The sequence below is a fragment of the Crocuta crocuta genome, unplaced genomic scaffold (genome assembly GCF_008692635.1).
Source record: "Crocuta crocuta isolate KB4526 unplaced genomic scaffold, BGI_CrCroc_1.0 scaffold101, whole genome shotgun sequence".
NCBI classification, from domain to species: Eukaryota; Metazoa; Chordata; class Mammalia; order Carnivora; family Hyaenidae; genus Crocuta; species Crocuta crocuta.
The window spans coordinates 5,270,292-5,295,865 of NW_027527956.1; the positions used below are offsets into that span (position 1 = coordinate 5,270,292).

At 52.9% G+C, this 25,574-nt stretch overlaps 1 protein-coding gene across 1 annotated transcript in view; it reads left to right on the forward strand.

The window, feature by feature from the left end:
- Positions 1-18,389, forward strand: part of ZNF407 (zinc finger protein 407) — a 445,422-nt gene extending 427,033 nt beyond the window's left edge. Inside the window, exon 9 of the mRNA XM_077752692.1 lies at positions 15,918-18,389. Within this exon, the coding sequence (XP_077608818.1) occupies positions 15,918-17,233 (1,316 nt within the window). The 3' untranslated portion in view covers positions 17,234-18,389. The remainder of the gene's footprint in view (positions 1-15,917) is intronic.
- The last annotated feature ends 7,185 nt before the right edge of the window (positions 18,390-25,574 follow it).

Sequence of the window (25,574 nt, forward strand, 5' to 3'; positions counted from 1 at the left end):
ACCTGGAGGGCCCCCCCGCCCCCCGGCGCCCCGTCCTGTGTCGCTTCTCTCTGGAAACAGCCTTCCCCTCAGTCACCCACTGTCCCACACCCATGCATGCCGGGAACAGTGTGGGGCAATCAGGGTGCCTTCTCACGCCCTCTGTGTTCTAGGGGAGGAGGCAGAATGAAATAATGAACGAACCCAGTGGAGAGCACTTGAGGAATCGTGGGTGTGCCGGGCGTGAGCGGGACAAGGCGGGGGAGAGCTCGGGGGCTCCGGAAGATCACTCTGCTGCAGACCCGCACCTTCCTTCTCCGTGTCTCTGGCTCCGCAGTCGGTCACTTTCCACGTCTTGGGACCTGTCCATCATGTTACTTTGTTGCTTAAATTTCCTCATTGGTTTCATATCACCACAGATGCCCAAGTTCAGAGCCCTTTGCCTCCCGGGATCTGAGGAGCCCTACCTGCTCAGTCGGCCCCTCTTTCTCCCCCTTCCCCACACTACGTTTTGCAGTCCAGACACGTCACTTGGTGGGTTTAGAATATGCTTGTTCGCACTGCCTGACACATGTCTGCTCATCCTCCAAGACCCAGACCTTCAGCGACTACTTTCCTGATCCCTGCCCTAGACCACGTGAGCTCTTCTTTCTTTGAAGACGTGGCTGTTTAAATATATGTTATCTGGTTACTTTATATTTTATTTATTGTAATTCTCTCTCATGCCAATATCTTCAACGAATTAATTTTTTTTTTTAATTTTTTTTTAATGTTTATTTCTGAGTGAGAGAGAGAGACAGCGTGAGCAGGGGAGGGTCAGAGAGAGAGGGAGACACAGACTCTGAAACAAGCTCCAGGCTGTGAGCTGGCAGTCAGCACAGAGCCCGACGCGGGGCTCGAACCCACGAACCGCGAGATCATGACCTGAGCCGAAGTCAGACGCTTAACCGACTGAGCCACCCAGGCGCCCCAACGAATTAATTTCTTAAAAGCTAGGCTGTAATTTGTATTTGCCCAGCTGATGTAAGGAATTAAATACAAGGAATTTAGTTTCAATATTTGTTGAATACATAATAATTAAGAAAAGGATCTGAAATACCAAGTTCCTGGATGCCACATCCAGCAAATTTAAACCAACAATATAAGTAGAACTAAAACCTTAGGATATCTAGAGACAGAATGGTCTTATTGAATCAGTGAGAATTTATTGGGAAACTCTTTGTTTCTTCAGTAGTTTCATATTCTGTGGAAGGGTTCCACCTGCTTTTCTTTTTGCCTTCTTGTCTTGGCAAAATCCAGACAGTAAATAATCTTCCATCTTTCTCTGATGACTCCGCATCTTCCAGTGCCCAGATCTGTTATTTGGGAGATGATTTCTTGCTGTACAATTCAGTACAGAATGATGTGGAAATTGTGTTGAAAGCGCACTAATCCTAGGACTCTCTTAAGAAATGTCTGGGATTGGTTTTAAATGCCCGACATCTTGTCTGGTGTCTGGTGTCATGGTGGAGGGGCTGGGGCCGCTTCCTCGTGCACTTGCTCAGGCTCTCTGGCCCTGCCCAGACCCGATCCCAGGAGCTCTGTTCCCTATGACAGCTGACTACTGCCTGCCACGTCCAACGTTATGACACAGTGAGCTCAGTGGAACCCACCTGCTACTGAATAGCTGTAGACACAGCGGCAGGTCTGGTGGCCACTTGCTGCCCCCTGGTCAGGTGATCTGCCTCTGTCATTGCCACTGGCTATTTGTCAGAGACGTGAGAGGGGCTACCCCTTAGTGTCCTGTAGCTTCTGATGATGGCACTGGTCTTGGCCACACTCCTCGGACGCTGTACTGTGTCTCAGCTTCTTGAGTGGGCAGGGTTACCATCCGGCCTTCCCCACGCTGCCTGCCTTCCTTCTGCAGACCAGCAGCCCATTTCATGGTTAATCCGGTGCCACACATCTTAGTCTGTGTGTACGCCTGCACCTGGAGGAAGTGGGCGTGGCTCTGTCTGTGGACCCCACGAGCCCACCAAACGCTGCACGTTACCCTGGACCCCCTCTGCAGCTGGCCCACGTAAGCATCGAGTGTTACAGGGAAGGCGCGATGATACAGGGTCCCAGTGTCCCTGTCAACTCAGCCCCTTGTGTGCTGATCCATTCCCCTTCCCCAGTATCTGAAGTGGGGTCAGGACTTCGTGTCCACACCAGAGAGACCCTCTGGACCTCCCAGCAACGTCAAGGCATCTTCCAGGCCTTCGGTCTCATGGTATCCCGTCACGTGGTGATGTGAGGACCGGCCAGCACTCTGGCTTGGTAAGCATTGCGGCAGCCATCTCTCAGATGCCGAGATCGTGGCACCATCGACTGAGTTCCCTTCCACTGGGACATCGCCGCAGCCTCACCGGGACCATCACCCTGTCCCGAGGCCCACGTGCACCTGTTTCCCAGGAGGCACCCTGTGTCCTGTGATGCAGCCAGCGGGCCCCGGGCCCTTGCCGTACTGCCTGCCTTCTCAGCCGCGCTCAGAGTCCTGTGGGCGGCCCCGGTCCTCCTCTTGGAGGAGACTAAGGCCGCGCTTAGGCTCGCGAGAGGCTCCAGGAGGGCGGCCCTTGAGAATGAAAAGGGGAAGAAGCGGGAGAGAGCCGTGGCAGCCCCATGCGGGGAGGGGAGAGGGGAGGGGGGGAGAGCGAGCAGGCTCGCAGACTGCAGTGCCAAGACCCAGGGCCGCCTGTCAGGACGGGCCTGCCTTCCCACCCCCCTGCCCTCGTTGCCAGAGGCTTCCCGGGGGAGGGGGGTCCTGCTACCTGTACTCCCTGCAGCAGGGCATCTGACTGCCGGCCGTCACCTCCGCCTCACTGCCTTTCTGAGTAACCTGTAACCAGCTGTAGATTCTCCGGGTGTGCTCGTCACGGCTTCACTGTCAGGAGGTAAGACATACGGTTGCCAACAGAAACACAGGTACAGAGAAGTGGGTGCTAACTCAGGAGCCCGGACAGACTGATTCCTGCATAAGCAAGTTCGTGTCTGGCTTGGCCCTGCGGGAGCTGAGCAGCACCGGAGGCGGGCTCCTGGAGCTGAGACGACGCGCCGGGCGAGGCTGTCCCGTAGCATGTCCTGCTGGACTTGTTAGTCAGAGTCCCGGAAATGCGTCCATCCCAGGACTGTCTGTTCTGATAGGTTCGGGAATATTCAGCAGATATGCTGCCCCCCAGCTTCAGGAGGTCTAGAACCTGAATCTAAGTGATTAGCAAGGATGGTGGAGGCCCTGATTTCAGTCCTCTCTGTAGCTCCCCCGAAAAGCGGCCACCCAGCCGGCCCTCATGGGGGGGCTCATTACTCAGGCTTCTGTTCATTTCTGACTCCTTGTTATTGAGGCAAAGTTGACTTCCCTGTAGCTTCTGTCTGTTGCCCCCTGTCTTGCCTCTGAAGACAGTCCTTTAATATTTGAAGGCCTAAACCATCCTTTGAGCTTTCAAGTTCCTAATCATTTTTGTTTCTCTTTTCTGTATTCAAGCCTACGTGTCAATGTTTTTCTTAAGACGTGGAGCACAGATCTACGCATCCTTCCCTAGGTGCAGGCTGGCCCGTATGCCCTCCCCCTGCCCCGTTCCTTTCTGACCCTGTGCTTCATCACTGCAGCCACAGCCCTGCATTGACCTACGCACAGCCATAACTCGGTTCTCTTCTCCCTTGCTTTGAGCATTTTTTACTCCTGATTGCAGGAAATGTAACTTCGTTAAATGTAAAATGCACTTCACGAATCTTTAAATCATACAAGATTCTTCTGCATATCCACATAAGTTAGTTGTATTTACATACCTGTTTCAGATTGTATGACCTGAACTGTGATCCATTTTACTTAAATAATAATAAGGCCTAAACATTCATTGAACCCTTAGTATGTGTGAGGCCTAGAGCTAAGCATTTTACATGGACCATCTCACTTTTCAAAACCATCATTCATATCATCTTCATTTTAGAGGCCAAGGTTCTGAGATGTAAGGAACTGGGAGAACTCTCTAGAACGCTGGGAGGTCTGAGATCTTGCAGACGAGCAAGGTCACCTGCCAAGGTAATGGATGCTAGCAGAAGACATGAGGTTCCTGGATCAGAAGCATAGGGCGTTATTACTCACAGCAGGAGCCCGAGCTAGGTTACTCTGCTCCCCAAATCCCAGCTCCCACAGGTGATGTGAAGGGGCCCTTGGCCCCTGCACACAGTGGGGTGCAAGGAACACAGCCTCAGGAGAAGACTCTGGATCCAGGAGCCCAGATCTTCTATCGTGAGCAGCGAGCTGGCCAGTCTCGTCCCCAGAGGGACACTTGTTTCTATCATACCGGACTGTAAATAAATCTGCCCTTTGCTCTAGAAGAAGCCACAGTCTCTCTCCCAAGGCTGTTTGCTCCAGAAACATCCTTGAAAAGATGATGTAGAATGAAGGCGGCCAGCAGCCCTCGTGTACGAGACATGCAGAAACACAGACGCGCAGGAAGGGCCTCCGTGGGGGCCTGTCCGAATCCTAGTGAGGAACAGCATCTAGGCATCCCGGCCCCGTGGCTCTGCTCCTTCTGGTTATTGGAAGGGATTCTCAAGGTTGTCCCTTCTCCGTTATTCTCTAATAATCGTTCGTATAAAGGGTGGTTGCTCAGCCTCGTTTTAAAGTATCATTCATTAAGGCCCGCTGTAGGCCGTGCATTGGAGATGCGTGCAAGTTCCTACACTCTGGGGAGCTCAGTCTAGTGGAAAAGGTGAGGATGTTTATGAATAATCATAATTCAGTGTGTCAGAGGGATGTACAAAGGGCAGTCCGAGTAGCCACTTAGTTACTCTGTAAGACCTGAAGGGACTTTCACATTAAAGGAACATACAATTAAAAATACGTAAGTACCTAATTTCTTGTGGGTAACTGTTAATATGGTTGCCTTAGAGCCCCCATATTTCTGTCACGTTTACTGAGAAACCACTTCCTGGGTCATGAACGTGACAAACCACAGACGCATCTTGCTGTGTTCGTGTGGAGAGCCTTCAGGTTCTGCGTGTGGCCACACACTGCCTTTCACGGCGACCTTTCTTCCTCTGAGTCCGGCGCTCAGTGACATAGACCCTTGCCTTGCTGCACGACTTACTGATCGGTGCTCAGGACTGTCAGTGGTGTGATTTCATTTTCCATCTTGACACCTCTTAATGAGGCTCAGGAATGTGAGTAGCAAAGGAGATCTTTTTCTAGGTTCTGGGGGAAAGAAAAGAACGGATGCAGAACATAACCTCTGAACCTTGGGGTCTTTAAAGCAGTTATAATTTTTGAAATATCCTACCCCTTTAAAACTTTATTTAGCAGCCATTAAGGAATTAACAAGTGTTGCTCTCAGGCACCGGGGCTCCAGACTTCTGTTCCAGCCAAATGGCACGAGTCTGGATCCGCTAGCAGATAGAAGACACCCAGAGAGGTGCCAGGTGCGCCCCCTGGGGAGCAGAGGCCATCCTCTCTAACTCGATGTCCGCACCGCCAGCCCCGTCTGTCTGGGCTCTCAGTCCAGGCAGGCACTTGGTAAAGACCTTTGCACAGGGAGCGTGCTGATGGGCAGAATGCAAACAGAAAAGAGAGCTGGTTAGAATAGTGTAGACTGTGCTTGTAAACGTGAGTGTTCATGCAAGTGTTTGTACCAACATGTTTGTGTGTGCGTGCGTATACATGTAGGTTTGAAGAAAAGATGAAAATCTGACATCGACAGGGCATGTCAATTTTTTTTAATTTCAGAAAGTACTAGCCTACTATGCGATGTAATTAAAGTATCTGGTGGCATTAATGGTATAGGAGTCATGCGTTCATTCTTTTCTATTTTTTAAGTTTACTTATTTATTTTGAGAGAGAGAGAGTGCACACAGGGGAGGGGCAGAGAGAGAGAGAAGGAGAGAGAGAGAATCCCAAGCAGGCTCCACATTCTTGGCACAGAGTCCAGTGGGGCTGGAGGGAACCCTACAAACCCGAGATCCTGACCGGAGCTGAGATCAAGAGTCGGATGCTTACCTGCCTGAGCGCCCTGCCCCGGCGCCACTGCGCATTCATTCTTGATCAGCTGCCTCCTTGACTATCAAGCTGCGGCCTTTGATGATCCCCAGAAAAGCTGCTGAAGGAAGCAAGGAAGACCCTCCCCTCTCCATTGGCGAGGCTCAGGGGGCCTGCTTCTGCTTTTTCTGTATCCCCTGAAGGCCCACCAGTGCCAGGCATGTAGCTCCATTTCCTGCGATTGTGGCAATTCCAGGGCAGAAAGCAGCCCTGCTAAAACACATTCTGAGTTCCTTCCTAAGCTTTGTTGGAGGTTATTTCAAGCGGGCAAACAGCTGTCTGTGCATATGAACACTGGGTGTGACTTTAATGTCACCGTGTTTCTTGTGGGAGCTCCTGAGTTTGTATCACATGTGGCATTAACGAGTTTCTAGCACGTTGAAGTCCCCCTTCCCCTCACAACGCCTTGTGGGGACTCCTACATGGTGTGTCTGTTAGTTAAAGCGGCAACAGGACTTCACCCTGGTTTTCTCGTGTGCGCATCTTGTGTGAACCCTGCGTGCAGCTGTTGATGGCTCCCGGCAGGTGCTGCCTGTTACATGACAGTCCATCCAAGAGCAAAGTCAGACTCTTTTTAAACAACACTAGGAGGCGCCTGGGTGGCTCAGGTCATGATCTTGCGCTTTGTGAGTTCGAGCCCCGCGTCGGGCCCTGTGCTGACAGCTCAGAGCCTGGAGCCTGCTTCGGATTCTGTGTCTCCCCCTCTCTCTGCCCCTCACCTGCTCATGCTCTCTCAACAATAAACAAATGTTAAAAAAAAAAAAAAAAGAAAAGAAAAAAAGATCCACCTTTCAGCTTTCTTACTCCCTGTGATGTTTGTTAAAAAAAAAAAAAACAAAGAAGAAGAAAAGAAAGAAAAAAAGCACTAGAACGGAAAGGCAAAAAATCGTGCTGCCCAAGTGACGGTAAACTCCTTCCGGAACTGATGATAATTTTAGAGAGATTGATTTCAGGTTTCCATCCTGATGCAGCCCATGTAGTCACGTGAGACACTGTGTATGACCTTGCCCCCCGACGGCACCCTCTCACAGACATTGTGCCCCTTTCCCAGCTTGCACTGTGGACGTCGACACACATACACCAGCCGCATCCCACCTATGCCGACACGGAAGGCACACATCCCTCACATGCCGTCAGGCCCTGAGGAAACCAGCCAGGCGTGCGGAGGGAGACCACTGAACATCCCTGTCTCCATCTCGTAAATCCGAGGGCCCATTTGCTGCATTTTACACAATTTAATTTTAAGTGTTTTATTCTGTCCATTTTAAAGCAAGGGTTCAAGCTTCATAATGTGTCTTCTGTTTGATATGTTTTTAATGAGTTTTAAACTTTATGATGCAGGTATATAAATATTGTGCAAGTTCAACATAGGAGTTTAGGGATTTAGGAAGGTGTTCAAAATAAAGGTGGTAATAGTCGCTGGTTAAAAGGAAGGTATGTTTCCGGTTTCCGCCATGGCCGTGGCAGTGCCCGCACCCCCAGCCCCACCCCCAGCCCTACCGCCACCACTGCTCTGTTCTCGTGTCCAGAGAGGGCAGGGTTCTGGGCCCTCCCCGGACCGCGCCCCGCGCCCAGGCACCGTCCGTCCCTGAGTCGGTGGCCGTGACCGCTGCTCGCTCTGGCTTCCATAGAACGAATTGGCACACGGCTTACGCTGCTGATCCTGGAAGTCGCTCTGAGCTCAGTGGTCGGGCCCTCCGTGCCGGAGCATCCCCAGCACGTGCTGCCTCCACACAGGTGACGGTGACCTCACGCCCCAGGTGCGCATTTGCCGTCTGTGGATGTCATCCTTGTGAAGAGGTCGGGCCTCGCTGTTGCCCCCACAAAACCTCCAGGGTCCCCTCACCCACACGGGCCAGCTTAACAGGAAGATAGCAGTGAGGTGCCCAGAACAGATGATTGATTTTCATATGTGGGGAAGAAATCCGCATTGTTTTAAGTGTACACCAGCAGCTGCTGTCATTCGGCTGCGAGCAGATGTTAGGCCTCCAAAAGCTTTGCTGATAATTAAAATACTAACAGTGAGCACTTTACCCCAGCTGCAGGTTCTGTTTACTGTAAATTTGATTTTAATGGTGCCTCTGTGCTGTTACTGAAGGAGCGGTTTGCTTTTTACCTCCATACAAAAGTGTCTACAATGAAGACAGATGTCTGTTTCCTCTCATTTCCTCGGGAAAGATGTGAAGGTGCTGTAACAGGCAGGAATTCTGAACATGCCTGCAGAAATGAGTGTGATCTTTTTATCGGATTTGCCCAAAGGCCAAAAGGGCACAAGTGTAATCTGCCTTGTTAGCCCTTTAAACCCACCTTGTAAGAGAAACACCACACTAACAACATTGGCTGGCTTCTTATTTGCGTAATTTTACCTTTTGAAATGTGCATGATGCGTACGGTTTTGAAAAATAGGCCTTGTTCTCCTCATATAGCACTAACCACACTGGGAGTTTTATGAGGCTGTCCCAGGACAGGGGGGAAAGGGCGTCGGGCTCCCTAACTTCCTGATTCTGTGATGCGAGAAGGAATGTCCGCGCTCGTGTGAGTGGAACAGAGAGGGCGGCCTTCCAGCATGCGGGCCAGCTGCCCCTCGTGCGGGACCTCTGAAGGCCCAGGAGGCCGCGGGCCTGGCCCTCCACAGCTCCGGGCACTCCTCGAACGCATCAGCCGGTGCCCTGGTGCTGATGCAGGCCCTGTGCGGAGAGCGGGTTGAGGGCTGGGCCTCCCGGGGACTCCCAGGGGAGCACACGCCCGGACAGGAGCGAAGCCGGCTAAGACGGTCCCTCACGGTGGCCAGGGACTGACCTCCGTCTCCCCAAATGTGAACGGAATGCCAGAGGCGCTCTGTGCTGATGACCCCCGCAGAGCTGCCCCTCCCCCTCGCTTTGCTCTAGACAGGACCTAAGCCACTTGAGCCCTTCCTGCTAATAAATCAACTGGCAATTTTTAAGAAGTGCTCTTCGTGGGTAAATGACAAGATCAGAGCACTTTACAGTTTAACTCTAAAATCCCATTTCATCACCCTTGTGAAGCATGATGACACCATTTCTGTCACATGAGTCAAATTTCCAAAGTTCTATGGCTGTCGCGGGCCATCAATCAACATGGCCCTCAGGCCTCTGCCTTTGCAGCTGAGAAGCGGTTAACCACACACCCCCTTTACACCCCTCCCCAAAACGCCTGTCAGGGTAACCTTAAAGCCCGGGTCTCATCTTCCTGCATGAGATTTGTGTGCATGGATCTTCATGCATGGAAATGATGATAGAGACCTAAGAGTCTGATATAATACAAAATTTCTTAGGGTTTGTGACTTCAAAGGTAAAATATTGTCTTTTATTCTTTGTCACTCTTCAGTGCCCATAGCAATGTCTAGGCCCGTGGAGACTGTTCACGGCAAAGTTAGAAACCTGGCCAGTCATGTATTTCTAACTCGAGATAAAATTTATTCTTAGTTTTTTCTGAATATCTTAGAATTTCTTTCAGGGGTCATATATGATTATCTTTGATCACCACCAATCACAGATGTAGCACTAATGATAATGGAGAAAAAAGGACTAAAACTTTTGTCATCTAAGTCTGTGTCCTGGGTGCCTGGAAATATTCCTTCAGTAAAAACTGCAGGGTGTGTCTTGTAAAATTGTATATTTGAACTCAGGTGGGAGGATCTGTCAGAAACAATGTGGACTTCTGTTAATTCTTCACAAAAGAATATTTTTCCTCGTCTCTTCTTACGAAACAGTGGCTTTCACAAAAGTGAGGACAGGGTGGCGGCCATTACTGTAACATATACCTTGCTACGTTTATTTGTGGTATGAAACAGGTATTTACCAAAACGCACTTTTAATTGTTATGTCGTGACATATTTACCGTCCTCAGGCAGATTCAAGGAATGACCAAATTGGGTATGTGCTCCAAAATTCATCCCACTGTTATATAGCTGTCATTTTTTAGCAAACATGCCAGAGATTGAGCATAATTTTAATTTTGTATCTCCCGTTGCCTAAATATTTCTGATTTGTGTGTGAATTTGATTAACACTGACCAGACTGCATTTCTAATCCTTGAAGATAATAGTCATAAAGGACTGACCGTCCTTTGTTCTCTCTCAAAAAAAAATTGATGGCGAAACTGCCATTTTGGTGTGGGATTGGTCGTATGACTGAGCGGCTACCATCTCCCAGTGAGGTCACAAACCAGGTTGGGACCCTTTCGCGGTCCCCTTGGTTGGAGTTTTCCTTCAGGGACATGAAGCGGTGGTATGGGGAGCGCCCCCTAGTTTGCATCGTGTTCGCACTGAGCGTGCTCTCACTTCTTCACAACCAGCCTTCGTGGGAGCCCTCTGAGGGACATCCCGCAGCAGCAAGACGGGTAATTATTTGTCCGAAGAATGACTACACCATAGACCAATTATTGATATTGCTTTGTGCTGTTGTAGGAATAATTTATCCCCTGCTTCAAAATTTCTACAAGGTTATATTGCATTGAATTTTAATTTGTCATTTTTTCTGCTCTCACTTGAAAAACTTATAAGCTTTTGTGACATTAAAATATGGTTCTAATTTATTAGCATAATCTGTTAATATTGTTTCATTTTAATAGACATTAAGTATGATTTCTTAACGTTCTTGTTAAAATTACATCTTAAAATTGAAGTCGAGAAAAATTATATGTGGCTTAAGAATCCCAGTGTCACGTGTGCCCCAAATTTTTATATGAAAATATTACGTCTTTAATCGCATCGTATTTGAGGCACTATAATTATGACAATGAGCCGCGCTAGCATTTTCAAGCCTGGCACCTCCCAAAATAGGAACTCGGCACTATGCACAGTAGGAGAGCCCCTCCCGCTGCTTGGTAGAGTGCCCCCCAGCTCGCAGGTCACTTCCTAACGGCTGGTAGGTCTTCAAGGAAATAATAAAGAGCAAACTGAAGGACACACGGGAGCGGACATAACCGAGCAGCATACAGATGCGCAGTGCGGTGTCAGGAGAAGCTTCGAAACCTACCACAAGCACTGCGGGGAGCGCGGCGTGGCCCCCACGGGGCGTGAGCAGCAGCTTCCCTGAAACGCCGGGCACCTCACCCCACACAAGTCCTTTTAATGCCGTCTTTATCTGCTACGCGATGCATGAAATCTACTCTCGGTTTTAGAAGTGCTGGCAACCTTTGACCCCTTTCGTGGAGACACAATGTGACCTTTCTATTGTCATCGGCTTTCATTCTCCTGAAAATTCTATGAATTTTTATTACAAGTTTTTTTCCAGCCACGCCGAGGCTTCAACAAATGACTTGCCGCAGATGAGATGAAGTTGTTGGACTGGCGTTGGAGAAGTTTTACAGCCGGCGTGCGCACCGCCCAGCCGCCCGCGCCCGCGTCCGGCAATGTCACACGCCAGTAACTGCTGAGCCTACTATTGGATAAATACATCATTTTATGGAACATTGATTGTTCTATAAACCCAATGGAGTATTATGCTCTATGATCAAACCATTTAGATTGTGTGTAGAGCACAGAAAATGCCATATTCAGGATGGTACTAAAAGTGCCATTTGTGTATTTTATGGACGTCATTACAGGGGAAACTTCTCTCTGTAGGCCCTGTTTACTGCAAAATTTTTTAGTCTGTAATGACATTTTTCATTCACAACGTATGCCTTCAAGAGAGGGGGCCCTTGTTTTATTTGTTTCATTCGAGTTTACTGCACAAATTCTGTACATTTTAATTAAATGTAAGCTTAACAAAAGCATAAGGTATTTATTCTGTGGGAAAGCGTGATGACAGTAACAAAAGAATAACACACACACAGAAAGGAAACAGTCAGGTGCTCGGCCCTGTTTGCAGCTGCCCAGAGCCCCTGGCCCGCAGAGCAGAGCCATCGGCACGGTATCGGGGGGCTGAGTGTCTGTGACTTAACCCCACATGCCTGCACACCAGGTCTATGGCTTTCAGCTCCGAAGATGTTCTCTTCAAGGAGGACAGATAAGAAGGAAGTGTCTCTCACAACCATCTTCTGGAGAAAGTGGGTCTAATCCAGAATCACTTCCCGGAAAACAAATCCTCAGCTCCCCCCAGAAACACCCTTCTCATTTCAGCCAAGTTGCAAACTATCAATGCGTTTAGCTAGGAGAGGGGAGTACAGTATCTCTGCAGTCATAGCAACACATGAGCAGTAAGTTGAGATTTTTTTTTTTACTGTTTTGTTTATTTTTTAGAGAGAGAGAGAGACATAGTGTGAGTGGGGGAGGGGCAGAGAAAGAGAGGGAGACAAAATCTGGAACAGGCTCCAGGCTCTGAGCTGTCAGTACAGAGCCCGACGTAGGGCTCAAACTCAGGAATGGCGAGATCATGACCTGAGCCAAGGTCAGGCACTTAACCGACTGAGCCACTCAGGCACCTCTTAAGTTGAGATTTTTCATGAACAGTCAGGAGGCTGCATTTTAACTTCATTTGCCCCCTCTGTGCAGAGCAATTTATGGTCCTCTCGCAGACAGGTCCAGAAAGGCTCGATCAGATGCAGTTTGATTAGCTACAATTATCACACCGAAATCCAACATTGTCTTTGAAAGACATGAAGCATGGCACAGATATGTTGGGCGTCTGTGCTCTGTTAATGAGTTGTGCACCTTGGGACCTGTACCGGTGACTAACCAGTTAAGGATAAGCCTGTACAAAGTTCCTGTTTTCCAAATACTGTATCCACTCGGCCATTTGCATTGGTGAGCTTTACGATTCATATTTACTTGAAAGAGCTCAAAAATTGAAGTTGATGTGCCCAGTAAATTCTTGGTCATAGCCCAGTTAGAATTTAAAGTTACAGTAGAAATTCACATTAGTTTAAATGACACTTGAACTTCTACATAGCTCCACATTAATTCATTATGGGCGAAATGGAAGAATCTTCAGTGGGTGAATCTTTTTCAATCTGATTGAGGCTGTTACATTTTATAGGTGCTATTTTTCAAAGCAGTACTGACAGCACTCGAAGTTATTAAATTGCTGAATCAAAAGATGGACCTGCACTCGCGTTTATGAACTGATGGGGTGGCTGGGCTTGTGCCGAGCGGAGGTTAAGATATTGGCGGTGTCAGGCTTCATCACACGCCGTGGTGACAGCAGTATTTACCCATGTAGTTTACTTTAATGGTCTGGAAGTGGCTTAACCCACCTCTGGATTCAAATAAATTCAGTAAGTAGTTCAGAACAACGTAATTACCAGCGCTGCAAGGGATTCAGAGGGTAATGCTGCTCCCAGGAGGGTTTCTGTCGGCCGCACACCTAAGAAGCAGGCCTGGCGCTCTTCCTTCAGGAGGCCACCAGGCCACCGGAGCCTCCGTGTCCCCCAGCTGCCAGGGTCGCTCCTGCTTTTCACACCGAGGCAATATGTCCTCTTCACTAATGAACTGGGGCTGATTTGAAGGCTGCCTTCTTTATTTTTGTGCCTATATTTCTTTATGTCTTTTTTATTTACTTTTTTATTTCCCCCACATTCTAAGTTAAACCGGAAAGGACTCTGAAGCTGGGAACGGCCTGAGGCAGAGGGGTGGGGGGAGGGAGAAGTTGGGGGCACGGCAGACCAGAGCCCGGGGTCCTGGTGGACGGCGCACCCAGCAGGCCTCTGGCACCCCCGGTGTAGACTCCTGCAGGCACATGAGAGAGATTCTAGGGAGATTAGAAGTTCAGAAGATAAACTGAGATGAGGTCAAGTACAGACCAGGGCTCAGCCCTTTCCTTCTAGGATCTGTGCGGTTTCACCGGATCTTGGGCCTGCCTTGGGAATCCAGCCTTCCCAAGGCTGCGCTTTCCTTGTATAAAGCAGAAGGTGCGGGGGGGAGCGAGGGAGGGAGGATGGAGGGACATCGTAGCAGGCTCGTCCCTGGGCAGAGCGGTTTAGTTGATTCCCTTAAACCCCGTGTAGGCTCATATGACCTCTGGAAAGTCCCCAGAGCCCTGAGGGCTGAGAGGACCCAGTGAGATGACCACCGCTGCCCGGGCACCTACCCCTGAGCACCAGGCATGGGCACTTGGGAGGCACTTGCTCTCAGAGGCGGGGCAAGGAGCAAGCGTCCCTGCTCCGGGCTCTCGTCCTTCCCCGGAGGGTACACAAGACACCTGATGCTCTGCGGAATCATTGGGCATTCCGTTGGGCATTCAGCTGGAATCATCGGTGTTTGGGACCCTCCCCTGGGAAGGTTCAGTTGACCTTTAAGTTGTGATGGCCTGACTTCGCCCTGGTTGGTGAGAGCGTGGCCAGGCCTGGTCCGCCCACAGCCGCACTGCCAGCCCAGAGCAGCGCCCCTGTGTTTGGGGTACAGTGTGACCCCAGAGGGCAGGACAGGGTTCTGGTTGATGCCACAGGGCTTTCCCTGACCCAAGAGTCTGTGATTCCATAATCGCTTTAATTCACGTTGTAGAGAGTCATCTGAGAAAGGACAGCGCTAATTGGACCTAATATTATTTAAGAAGACGGATAACCTGTACTCACTGGGAGTCATGGCCTCAGAGTCAGAAAAAACATAGTGACAGAAAACCGACTCCGTGAACTCGCTGTACAATGAGCTTTGTTCCAGTAAGTCCATTACCCCCGCCATCAAGTACCACCCACCAGGAGACCCTTGCCCTCCCTCTGGCCTGTCAGGGAGAGGGGGCTGCAGTGGGTATGAGCTGGCCTGACCTCTGACTGTTGAACAGGTGGGCACAGACCAGCCAAGCTTCACGGCGCTGTGCGTGGAATGGGCCAAGAGTTTGCATTTGGAACTTCGCATGGGATTTCAAGTCCAGGATCATCACCCGCAGTCGGCGTGTGAGCTCAGTGTGTCCGCGTGGTAAATGCGATTGAAGGGCTTCTGTGGATGCTGCCTGAGATACTGTACCCCCCGGAGACGGGTCTTGTCTGGGGTCTGTGCTCAGAATGTGCTCTGCATTGAAAGAAATGTTTTCTTACAGAAGTGCACAGACATGGAAAACAAAACTGCCTCATTTTTGAGGGATGCTAGTGGTATATAATCGTAGCAGTTTATAATCATTTTCTTTCCTTTGGTGACGATAAGTGTTCTTTTTAAAACTGACGTACCGGGGCCCCTGAGGGGCTCAGTCAGCTGAGGGTCTGACTTCGGCTCAGCTCATGATCTCGTGATTCATGAGTTCAAGCCCCGTTTTGGGCTCTGGACTGACAGCTCAGAGCATGGAGCCTGCTTCGGATTCTGTGTCTCCGTCTCTCTCTCCTCTCTCTCTCTCTCAAAAATAAAACATTAAAAAAAATTTTTTAATTACCTTCAATAAAGACAGTAAGATGACATATTTCAAAACTGTGGTGGCAATTGGAAATACTCATTTAGATCATTTGTAGGTTATTACTTAGGGGGGAAGGAGGCAGTAATAAGAACATGGATCTTTTCCTCCTTTTAATGGAAAAAGATTAGGTTTCAGCTGTGTTTTATCCTGTGCAGGGATTAAACAAGCGTCGGCCTGCGTCGGAGATGATGGGGAGATGGGTGTGCATCGTGTCCTCTTCACATCTGTTCGTAAACTTACAAAAAGCTCTGCCTTTGGGTCAGAAGATACTGCCACTGTTTACTGTCCTTCACTGCCCCCCAGGGACTGAGTGTCCTGCTCAAAATGAACATAATTGAGGGGGCGGCCACACTCCTTCCCTGGGAATGGGAAGAGCAAACACTGGCTGCTGAGAGTTGTATTTGGACAGTCAGACCAGGAGGACGGACAGATGCCTGCTTCCTTCCAGCTTGTCTGCCCCCAGGCCGCGGCTGTGCCATCAGCGTCCGCGCAGGCAGCCGGCCCTGAGGCCCCTGGTCACTGTGGTGTTATGCTTCCATCTGTCTTGTTAAGCCTAAAGGTCATGTTTCTAGGCTCTAACTGGTCCCTGTCTCCCATAGGCATTGTTTCCAAGTCCTACGAATGCCGTTTGAAGGGCCAAGGAGCCACGTTCGTGGAGACCGACAGCCCCTTCACCGCGGCCGCGCTGGCGGAGGAGGCTCCCGTCAAGGAGAGGCCCCTTAGGAGCAGCACGAGGCCGGCGGCGGCGCCCGAGCAGGTGCAGCAGGTCATCATCATCCAGGGCTACGACGGGGAGTTCGCCCTCGACGCCTCCGTGGAGGAGACGGCCGCGGCCACGCTGCAGACGCTGGCGCTGGCCGGCCAGGTGGCCCGCGTGGTGCACATCACGGAAGACGGGCAGGTGATCGCGGCCGGTCAGAGCGGCACCCACGTAGGTGGTGTGGCCCCCGGGCCGGTCCTGCCGGAGCAGTTGGCGGACGGGGCCACCCAGGTGGTGGTCGTGGGGGGCTCGATGGACGGCCACGGCGCGGACGAACCCCTCAGCCCGGGAGGGGCTGTGCTACGGCAGGTGACCAAGCAGGAGATTTTAGACCTCACCGAGGCCGGAGCTCCCCCGCCCGACACGGCCTCTGCCCTGGACGCCCTGCTCTGCGCGGTCACCGAGCTAGGAGGGGCAGCGGGCCGGGCCGGGNAAGGCAGGTCGGGCCCCAAGGACGTGCTGGTCCAGCTGCGCAGTCAGGAGGCGGCCCCCGCCACCGTGCAGCCCGAGGCCCCCGAGATCCACGTGTTCCAGGACGTAAGGGAGGGTGGGGAGCCCGCGGGGGTGCTGACCCCGGGGGGGCGGCCCCCAGCCCTCTCCGCCTCACAGGAGCGTGCGCAGGTGGCCTTCAAGAAGGTGGTGCAGGGTGTGCTTCAGTTTGCAGTGTGCGACTCGGCCGCAGCCGGTCAGCTCATGAAGGAGGGCGTCACGCAGGTCATCGTGAACGAGGAGGGCGCCGTGCACATGCTGGCCCGGGAGGGCTCCCAGATCATCATGCAGGAGGCGGAGGCGCACGGCCAGCACGTGGGCCTGACCGAGCCCGACAGCGAGATCTCCCAGATCATCGTGACGGAAGAGCTGGTCCAGGCCATGGTCCAGGAGTCCGGCGGCGGCTTTCCCGAGGGCGCCACTCACTACATCGTGACCGAGCTGCCCCCGGGGGTGCCGGAGGAGGCGGGCGTGTACTCGCACACCGTGATCGAGGCGGCCGACTCGCAGGAGATCCTGCAGGCTGGCGCAGCCCTCAGCGCCGAGGCCGTGGGCCCAGGTGGAACCCAGCAGCTGACAAGCATGGTCATTTACACCCAGGACGGGTCTCCGGCAGCGACTGTCATTCAGGGCCAAAGAGAGAGTAACGAACTCCAGGAAGCGTGAGGACTGGGTGTCCAGGGGCAGATTGGGGAGGTCCGGGCGCAGATGTCCACACGCGGCACGGGGCAGACGAGGGAGGGCCGGCACCTGGGGCTCGGTGTCCCGGAACTTCACTCGCGGGGTCCTGGGGACAGTGCCGGGGAGCCAGGGGGGCGCCTGCCCTGCCGTCCGGGCGGCGTGGCACCGGCTGAGGAGGGGCGCGCACAGGGTTCCGCGGCCTCCCCCCCAGGAAGGCCGGGCAACGGGGCGCTGCGGGGCGGACCCCGGGGCCAGCCACTGTCTCCTGCTGGGTCTTCTGTGACTGGTCTCTTCCCTCCATTCTGTCCTCTGTGCGGAGGAGAAGCCGCGGTGTTTAGTGTTCCCACCCCCACCAGGTGTTTCCCGTCTCAGTGACAGGACCGCGCCTCGTGGGGGAGAAGTCAGAGCAGCATCTGCTGTGGCCTGAGCCACGCCTGTTGTTCCGCTCCCGCATGTAGCCATTTTAACGTTCTGTTATGTATTTGGTTAAAAGTTGCAGCTACATTGCCGGCTTGCAGCAGGCCGCGCTTGTTCGAAATCTGAGATTTCAGGATCGAGGTGTCCCCAGACCAAAGGAAGACCCATTCATCTCATGCATCCTCCCCCCAGACAGCGTGGCGTGTTCCTAGCGCTGGTTGCCCTCTGCTTAAAAGAAGCCCTCTTAAGCCTGTGGTCAAGAAGAACCTTGGCCTTTCTATTTGATGAAAATCTGCCTCAGTGTAGACAACCCAGTGCTTCGAATTTCGACTTCCGTTTCATACAACAATAAAGTCTATGTATGAAATGTGTAGTCTGGAAAATATTGTTCATACCAGTATATTGCTTTTATAACAAACATCTGTTCATACTGATCCCATTTTTGCAGGATTTGTTTGTGCTTTCTGTCCGTGTGAAGAAGCCGACATTAAGCATTAGTCTTAGAAGGCCGTGCGCCTGTGGCCCCGGCCCGGCCCGCGCGGTCTGTGTGGCGTGGGCTCCCCGCCGCTGTGGGGATGCAGCTCGTGTTCCGGTCACTCACTCCTCCCTCCAGTTGCTCTTCCTCCTTCTCCAGAAGTGTAAAAACAGCTCCCCTCCCCCAAATGCACAGGTTGTTTTTGTTCTATTTTTTCCTTTGAAATAAAATTGCAGCATTAAAAGATCATGACGGTCTCCTGTCTCCGGCAGCCGGCCCGTGGGCAGCCTCACAAACGCACGAGGACCAGTGCTTCCGTCCCGCACGGCGGTGTGTCCCCCGCTCCGCCCACGGCGAGGGAGCTGCTCTCTGCCGGGGCCTCCCGCGGCCCGTGCTGGCTCTGAGGGCTGGGCGTGTGGGCCAAGCACATTCTAGTGACAGTGGCATATTCTGTCACGGCTGGCATCTAAACATTGTGAGGAACAATTTTTATGAGAGAAAAGGAAGAGAAAATAGTACCTTTTTAGTTGAAGGAAACATACCGCTCAGAATCCCTTCCTGCGGGGACAGGGTGGGCTCACGCCGCCCTGTGCTCCTCCCAGCCTCGTCCGCATTGCGCTGCGGCCCCGCCATCCCACGGGCCACCTTGACACAGCCACCCCGCCCCCCGAAAACTTCAGGTTTGACACTGAGATTCATAATTGGCTGAGTATGACTTGCCGGTGTTTCCTAAAGCTGGCAGAGCCATTCCCTTCTGCAGCGCGACAGGATCCACTCCCATTTGTTACCAGGATAAAGGTGACCTTTATAAAGTGATGCCCCTCACTGCTGCTCATACATGTTTTAAAAAAAAAAAAAAAGGAGGAGGAGGAGGGGGATGTTTTCCGGTGGAAATATTTCTTCCCGATCATTCCTCCTGTTAGCTGCAGCCCGCGGTCCTCGGCTCAGAGGCTAATTCCTGAGTGTGCTCCGTCCTGTGCGGCTAACCTTTCTGCCACCGTCCGGGGTGTTGACACCGACATGCTGCAGTTTACCGTTCGTGATTTATTTAGGATAAATATGTCTCAGGTGGCATTTAATCCTTCATAAAACCAATGTAGGCTGCAGTGTCAGACCAGCAATCACATCGTGTGCACAATGAAAAGAGCAGGCCTTTGCATAAAAAAAAATTGTACAGAAGGTGTTTCAAGGCTCAGAAGGATTGCAGAGGATTCACGAAGCTGTTGTGTCCTGTAATTACCTATGGAGCTGGGTTAATGTTACCTCTCTTCTCTCTCTCATTACACAACTATTGGAATGTCAGGGAGTTGAAGATACACACACACACACACACATACACACGTGTGCCTCAGCATGAGGAGGCGTGGCTGATACTGTGACCAGGATGTGATTACTGCAACAGGGATTGTCTGTAAAGAAGACATAGGCAAGTGTACAGCCTTCCCGGGGCTTTTAACTAGAGAAAACGTAAAACTTTAAAGAAGTAAAAAAAAAAAATGTACCTGGAGACTATTCCAAAAAAGCCACCTTTGTATTCAGCTAGAGCCAATTAAATGATTGAGCCCCAAGGACATTGGACATGCAGGGGGCACTGACCGCCCTGCCCAAGTCCATGTCCAGAAGTAGTTTAGACTTCCCCTGTGGCAGCAGCTGCCCATTTCGGGTGCGAAGTTACAGAGGACACAGTCTCCACACGAAGGAAGCTTTAGCCACCAACTGTCACTGTGAGGAAACGCAGTGACCCAAGCAGGCCTCCCTGAGGGACGCCCCCGCTGTCCCTGAACAGTTGTGCCCCGAAACCTCTCCCCCCAGAGCAAACAAAGCAGACAGACCCGCGTCAGCCGGTAGACAGCAAGGACGTCCTGTTTGCTACTTGGTTTGCTCTGAAGAACCAAGCAGATGTGCGAAGACTGTCAGTGCACGTGCTGGATGCTCCAGTCACTTACCGGCTCCTTCCGGAAACATGGACCCGAAGTCCTAGAAGACGTACAGAAGGGAGCCTCAGTGGAGGTTTGCTAATAATTATGACAAAGACCGCGCGGAGGCCCAGGCGCGACCACGCCCACGTCGAACACCACTGCTCCGACCCCGTGCTCCCCTCAGAGCCCAGAGGCCCGCGGCCCAGGAGCATGGCATCTGGGAAACCCTGCGGTGAGGGACGGTACTCACGTTCCTCAGTTCTGTCCAAGCCCCCGTTTCCCTGACCATCAAGACAAAATCACGGCCCAGCGAAGGCCTGAAAGCCCAGCGTGGAATCCTGCCCCAGAGCCGGTTCCAGAAGGAAGACTAGGAGACCGGAAGGTCGGCCGTTCAGCAAACTACGTACAAGAGCAGCCATGAGTCCTGCCTCCTGCCGCTCCGTATTAGCCCATAATTGAAGAGAGCGCACGGCTCACTTACGCAGCCTCCTCCTGCTCCGTCTTGTTGAAGAACACAATCGGTTCTGCTCCTCTGGGGTGATATCATTTCACATGAAGAAAAAAGTTAGCTCAGATGGCAGTTATACGTTTCGGAAGCACCTTCTAATCAGGGATTGGTGATTCATTATTAGCTTCAGCAGGCGATCCATCTGACATGGAAGGGGAAAAAATTAGCAGCTGTCACGGCATGATGAGTTAATTTCCTGATAGGCCTGACACTGAAAAGCCATTTGGAGACATGGCAATGGCTGACTAGAAAACCTGGTGCTGCTTTATAATTGGAGATAAAGAAAGGGCAGAGAAGCAGGCCGGGGGTGGGGGAGGGGCTCGGATCCACAAGTGGGGGCCGCCGGCTGCGTGTGCCCTCGCCGGTGCATCTCCGTGTCGGGGCCGGTCCCGCTGCCTGCACCGCAGCCTGCCGTGGACCTGCGCCCCCTGTGAGGGTGCAGAGTGACACAGGTGCCTGGCATTTCACAGGAGGGTGAGAGCATGAACGTCTCCTTTTGATGGCTCTCCTGGCAATTTTCATAATTGGAGCTCGGGCTTTCCATCGCGGGATAATGTTTTATTGCCATAAAAAGTAACCCCATGGAGTAAGTGTTGTGGACACTCAGGAGGAGCAGGCGTGGCGGCCCGACGTGGCTCGCAGCTAGTGGACGAGCCTGGCTTCCCTCAAAGCCCGCTCTCACATTCCTGTTCCTCACGGGCTCCGTTTCCAGCCCAAGCTCAGAACAAGACAAAACTTCAGTATCCGGAAGATGGAAACTAGAGCTGGGCATATAAAGCCTTGTCTAACAGGAGGGACTCGCACCGCCTCCACGGGGGAGGGGTCCTTGGCGACGGCCTCCCGGGTAGGGTTCCAGAACCGGGCCCCGAGGTGTCGGCGTTTGCCGAAGTGAAGACTAACAGCCTTATGAGGACAAAGGCCATGCCCATTAGAAACCGGGAGTCGCTGCTGCCTGTCTTCAATTCTGGGTCTATAATGTGAGTGAAGCACAGACTTATCGACGAATCTTAACCTTGAGAAGAGAGCATGAGGTAGAGAACCTTGTTTCTCCAAAACTCCGGGGCCCTCAAACTGGGACAGAATTCTGGTTTCTCTTCTCTTGGTGGGACACGGAGTGTGTGAGGTCGTGTAAGCCTGGCCGGGACGGAATCTCCTGGACGAGAACATGGTCACAAGACCCATTACCAGAAGCCGATAAATCCACTGTAAATTCCTCCAAGAAACATCCACTTCCTCCATGGCCCTGCATTTTCAGTACCTTTGAATAAATGCTTTTTCAACGACCGAATTGCAGCTTGGCTTCCAGGGAAGAGGACTCGCAGCCGGGTGAACGGGGCACATGGACCGGTCCGCTCCGTCGGCAGCATTGTCCGCGGTCTCCACACAACTTCTTCAGCAGAGGGACACAAACCAATGCAAAGTACGGGTCTGTTTTCCAGTTTCCAAACTGGGTTCCAGTGTAGAGATGAGCTTCGTTCGGGCCGCCCTGGGGTTGCCAGCCGCTCCGACGGCCCCCTCGTTCCCCTCGGCACGGGAAGTGGCCAGGACAGGGGTTGAGAAGGGGGTCCCTCAGCAGAACGGCCTCTTTTCCTGAACCTCAGCAGATCTTCAGCGCCATCCTGCCTGGTCCCCAAATGGGGCCAGAATCTGAAAGGAGACCTACATGCGGGTTTGGCCCACACCACCGTCTTTGTCCCAGCTTTAAGGACAAGAGCTTTTAACTCAAAGCTGCAATACGCAGCCCATCATGGAACCCGGTCTCACAAGTGTAACGAAGACCCACACTCTGAGTCCCTCCACAGGACTCAGCGAGCCTTGGTTTCTCACCCACATCTAGAAGGCTCTGCGGGATGGTGTGTGGGCTCTGGCCCCAGCACAGGGGATGCCACCTGGGGTGTGTCCCCTGCCCCTGCACGTGATTTCTGGACAGGTTGGAAGTGGAAGGTCCTCCACTGCGGGTAGTAGCCCTTCCTGACCCTCTGCCCTCCATCCTTCATCTCCATGTTGCAAATAGAGCTTCGGTTCCAGGGCAGAGCCCGTGAGCCCGCCTCTGCACCCTCAGCTCTTGGCACAGCTTGGGACAGAGGAGGCTCTCAGCGAATCATTCTGAATGAATGGATAAATTCATGAATTCTCAATTCTTTGTCAGCTTTTCCTTACTTTCTTGCACTCCTTCCTTTCTGTCCTTTGGTTGTAGTTTCTCAACAAAAATCTTTGGCCGGAATTGCATCACCACTGAATGCATCGCAAACATAAGTCTTACTGGTTGAACTGATTTGATACACATTCCTCTGCTTATTTCCTCCTTTTGCCAGAGTATTTCTTGATGAGAAAGGTCCTGAGACCAAATCCCGTGACAGACACTGAATCAGGTTCACACACAGTCTTGTCATGCACATTAAGGTGACTCTCAAGGTTTTATCAACAGGAATAAATGACAGAGGGGATTTCCTCTTCACTCAAAATTGTCATGAACTAAAGAAAATATAACAAGTAGCCCCTGCGTGTGGTACCAGGCTGAATATCTTCTGTTCTATTGAAATTAGGATTCAGTTTGCTTATTCCTGATTCCTTTCTAGCCCTAATGTCCCCAGATCAGTTCTATTTATTTCTGCCCATTCCCTCCTTGACGTTCTGTGAGAAGAAAGCCCAGTGTTCTTCTTGGTCTTGGATGATCATGACCTTTTCTGGAGGGAGCTCTGCGACGCGGCAGCAGCTGATGTAAGGAGGCCAAGCGAGCGGCAGACGCCAGTCGACCGCAGACCTTGAGCTGCTGCTAACGCACAGCCGCGCCCCTGAGGCCTCCCGGGGTGAAGCTGGCCTGTAGACACTCAAGAGAAGCACCAGGAGGAGGGAAGTAATACTGTGTTTAACCGAGTCTGAAATGCACCCGGTCAGTCATACCTCAATGCCTCTGCAATCCATACCCATCGGCGGTGTCTTAGCTCAAACCACCGTCGTGGGGACAAGTGTTGGGGACACAAGGCGTGTCCAGGACCCCAGGGGTGGAGTTTACAGTCGCGGTGGAAAGAAGAGGGTCTGCTGCGTTCACAGCACCGACGCACCTGCGTGGGCAGCACACACTTCCTCCTTTTAAGGGACTCGGACGGTCCCACAGTGCATTCCTGATATGGGAAGTGTGTTCCAGTGTGGGTGTGCGGGCTGCTCCTGGCATCTGGTGGGTGGAGGCCAGGATGCTGCCGACTCCCTCCAGTGCCTGAGACGCACTTTCTGGTCCTGCACACGGTGAGCCCCTGGGAGGGCAGGAGGCCTCTGCGGACCACACACCGTCCCCCGCTGGCTTTCACTTCAGACCCGTAGGTGGCGGGAAGTGAAAGCGGCACATTTTGTCAGCCCGGGGCGCAGTGAGGGGCCAGTGGTGTGTTCCCGTGTGTGTGTGTGAGGACAGAGACCAGCACATTCTTCCAGAAGACGGAGCAAGAAAGGGGGAGGGGAGTCCACCTGAGAGGTGAGCGCAAGGCAGCAAAGAATGAGAGAATGAAGGACGAACCTCATTCCGCAGGGGCAGGGGAGGGGCATGAATCAAAGCATGTGACCCCCACCCCATGGGGCCTGAACTCACTGGCCAGGCTGGGCCTCGGGGTCCCGGATCGCCCCTGGGCTCAGACCACGTGCATCTGTGCCCCGTGGAAAATGGAGCAGGTCCCCATGAAGGAAGGAGATAGCTCAGTACTGTCCAGTTACATTGAACATGTAGCTCAAAGCCAAGGTGACCCCAACCCAGTTCATCCTCTGCCCAGAACCCTTGCTGAGTGACTTGTAGCTGATAAGCCCCACACTAGGCTCTCCACATACATTACCTCACTTAGAATCCCCCCGAACCCGACACGTCTACAGACACATGTTTCAGGAAGTTGCCCCACAATCCATGTCACCAACTGAGTCACACTTCACGACCCAGATTGGGGGGGGCGGGGCGCGGTTCTCACCTCTCTGCGACAAAGGCCTCCTGGATGCGGTCTCCCCAGGCCAGAGAAGCTGGCTGCTGTGAGGGCTCATGTCACCCAGCTCTCTGCCCACCTTGGGTGTGGTCCCCCGTGGGACAGGCAGGTACCTGGAGGGGCACGGGGGGGGCCCCCAGGCCTCCTGGATGGCCGGGCCCTGGGGCTTCCCTGCCTGTGCACACCGCCCAGGCAGCAACAGTCAGGCAGGCACCCTGAACCTCGGTTCCCACCAGCACCCCCCAACCGCCCGCGCCTGCCGTGGGGTCCGCCACACCAACAGGTCAGGCCCGCGGTGACATGAAGGGGACAGGTGCCTTCCGCCTCTTCCCTGGGCTGCTGTGGGCGGCGGCGGGTCTGGGAGCCAGGCTGGCCAAGGTTCCCTGCCCTCGGGGCCAGGAGGACGCCCAGCCGGCGCTGTCTTCCTGTCCGGGAAATCTGCCACCGCGCGTCCCGTCCTGTCACTGAGGCGTCAGTGGGCTCGAGTCTGTCGGCATATGGTGCGGCGGCAGCTTTCAGGAGCTGTGAGATCCAGATGCCCGCCCCAGGCTGGTCTCCTCCGGCAGGGACAGCTGGGCCTGGGCTCCGGCGGCTCGTCTTGGCTTTCTCTGGATGCTTCTCTCCTCCAGTCACTTCCCCACCTGCGAATTCCCGAATCCGCTCACTGATGCTGTCCGGGTTTTTCCCTCCTTCGTGTCTTCGGGTTTCCTTTCCCAGAGCCCACGCCAAAAGGGGCAGGACAATGGGCAAGGTCAAGGGCAAGGCTTGGGGAGGCCAGGCCATGGGGCCGCCGATGTCCTCTCCCACCCCAGAGCCAGCTCTCCCCGCCCCACCTGCCCCTGGGAGAATGAGGGGTGCCGGTGTGCGAGGAGCTCCCCGAAGGCCGGTCTTTGCTCAGACCACCTTTGCAAAGATTGTCATCTGCTCGCGGGCCCAGCAGCTGTGGCAGGGAAAGCGGAAGGGCACACTGGGCGGGTGGGCACAGGCAGGGTGGCTCCGGGGCCCCGGGCCGCCCCCTCTCCCGCCCCCCAGCTGACTCTGCTGC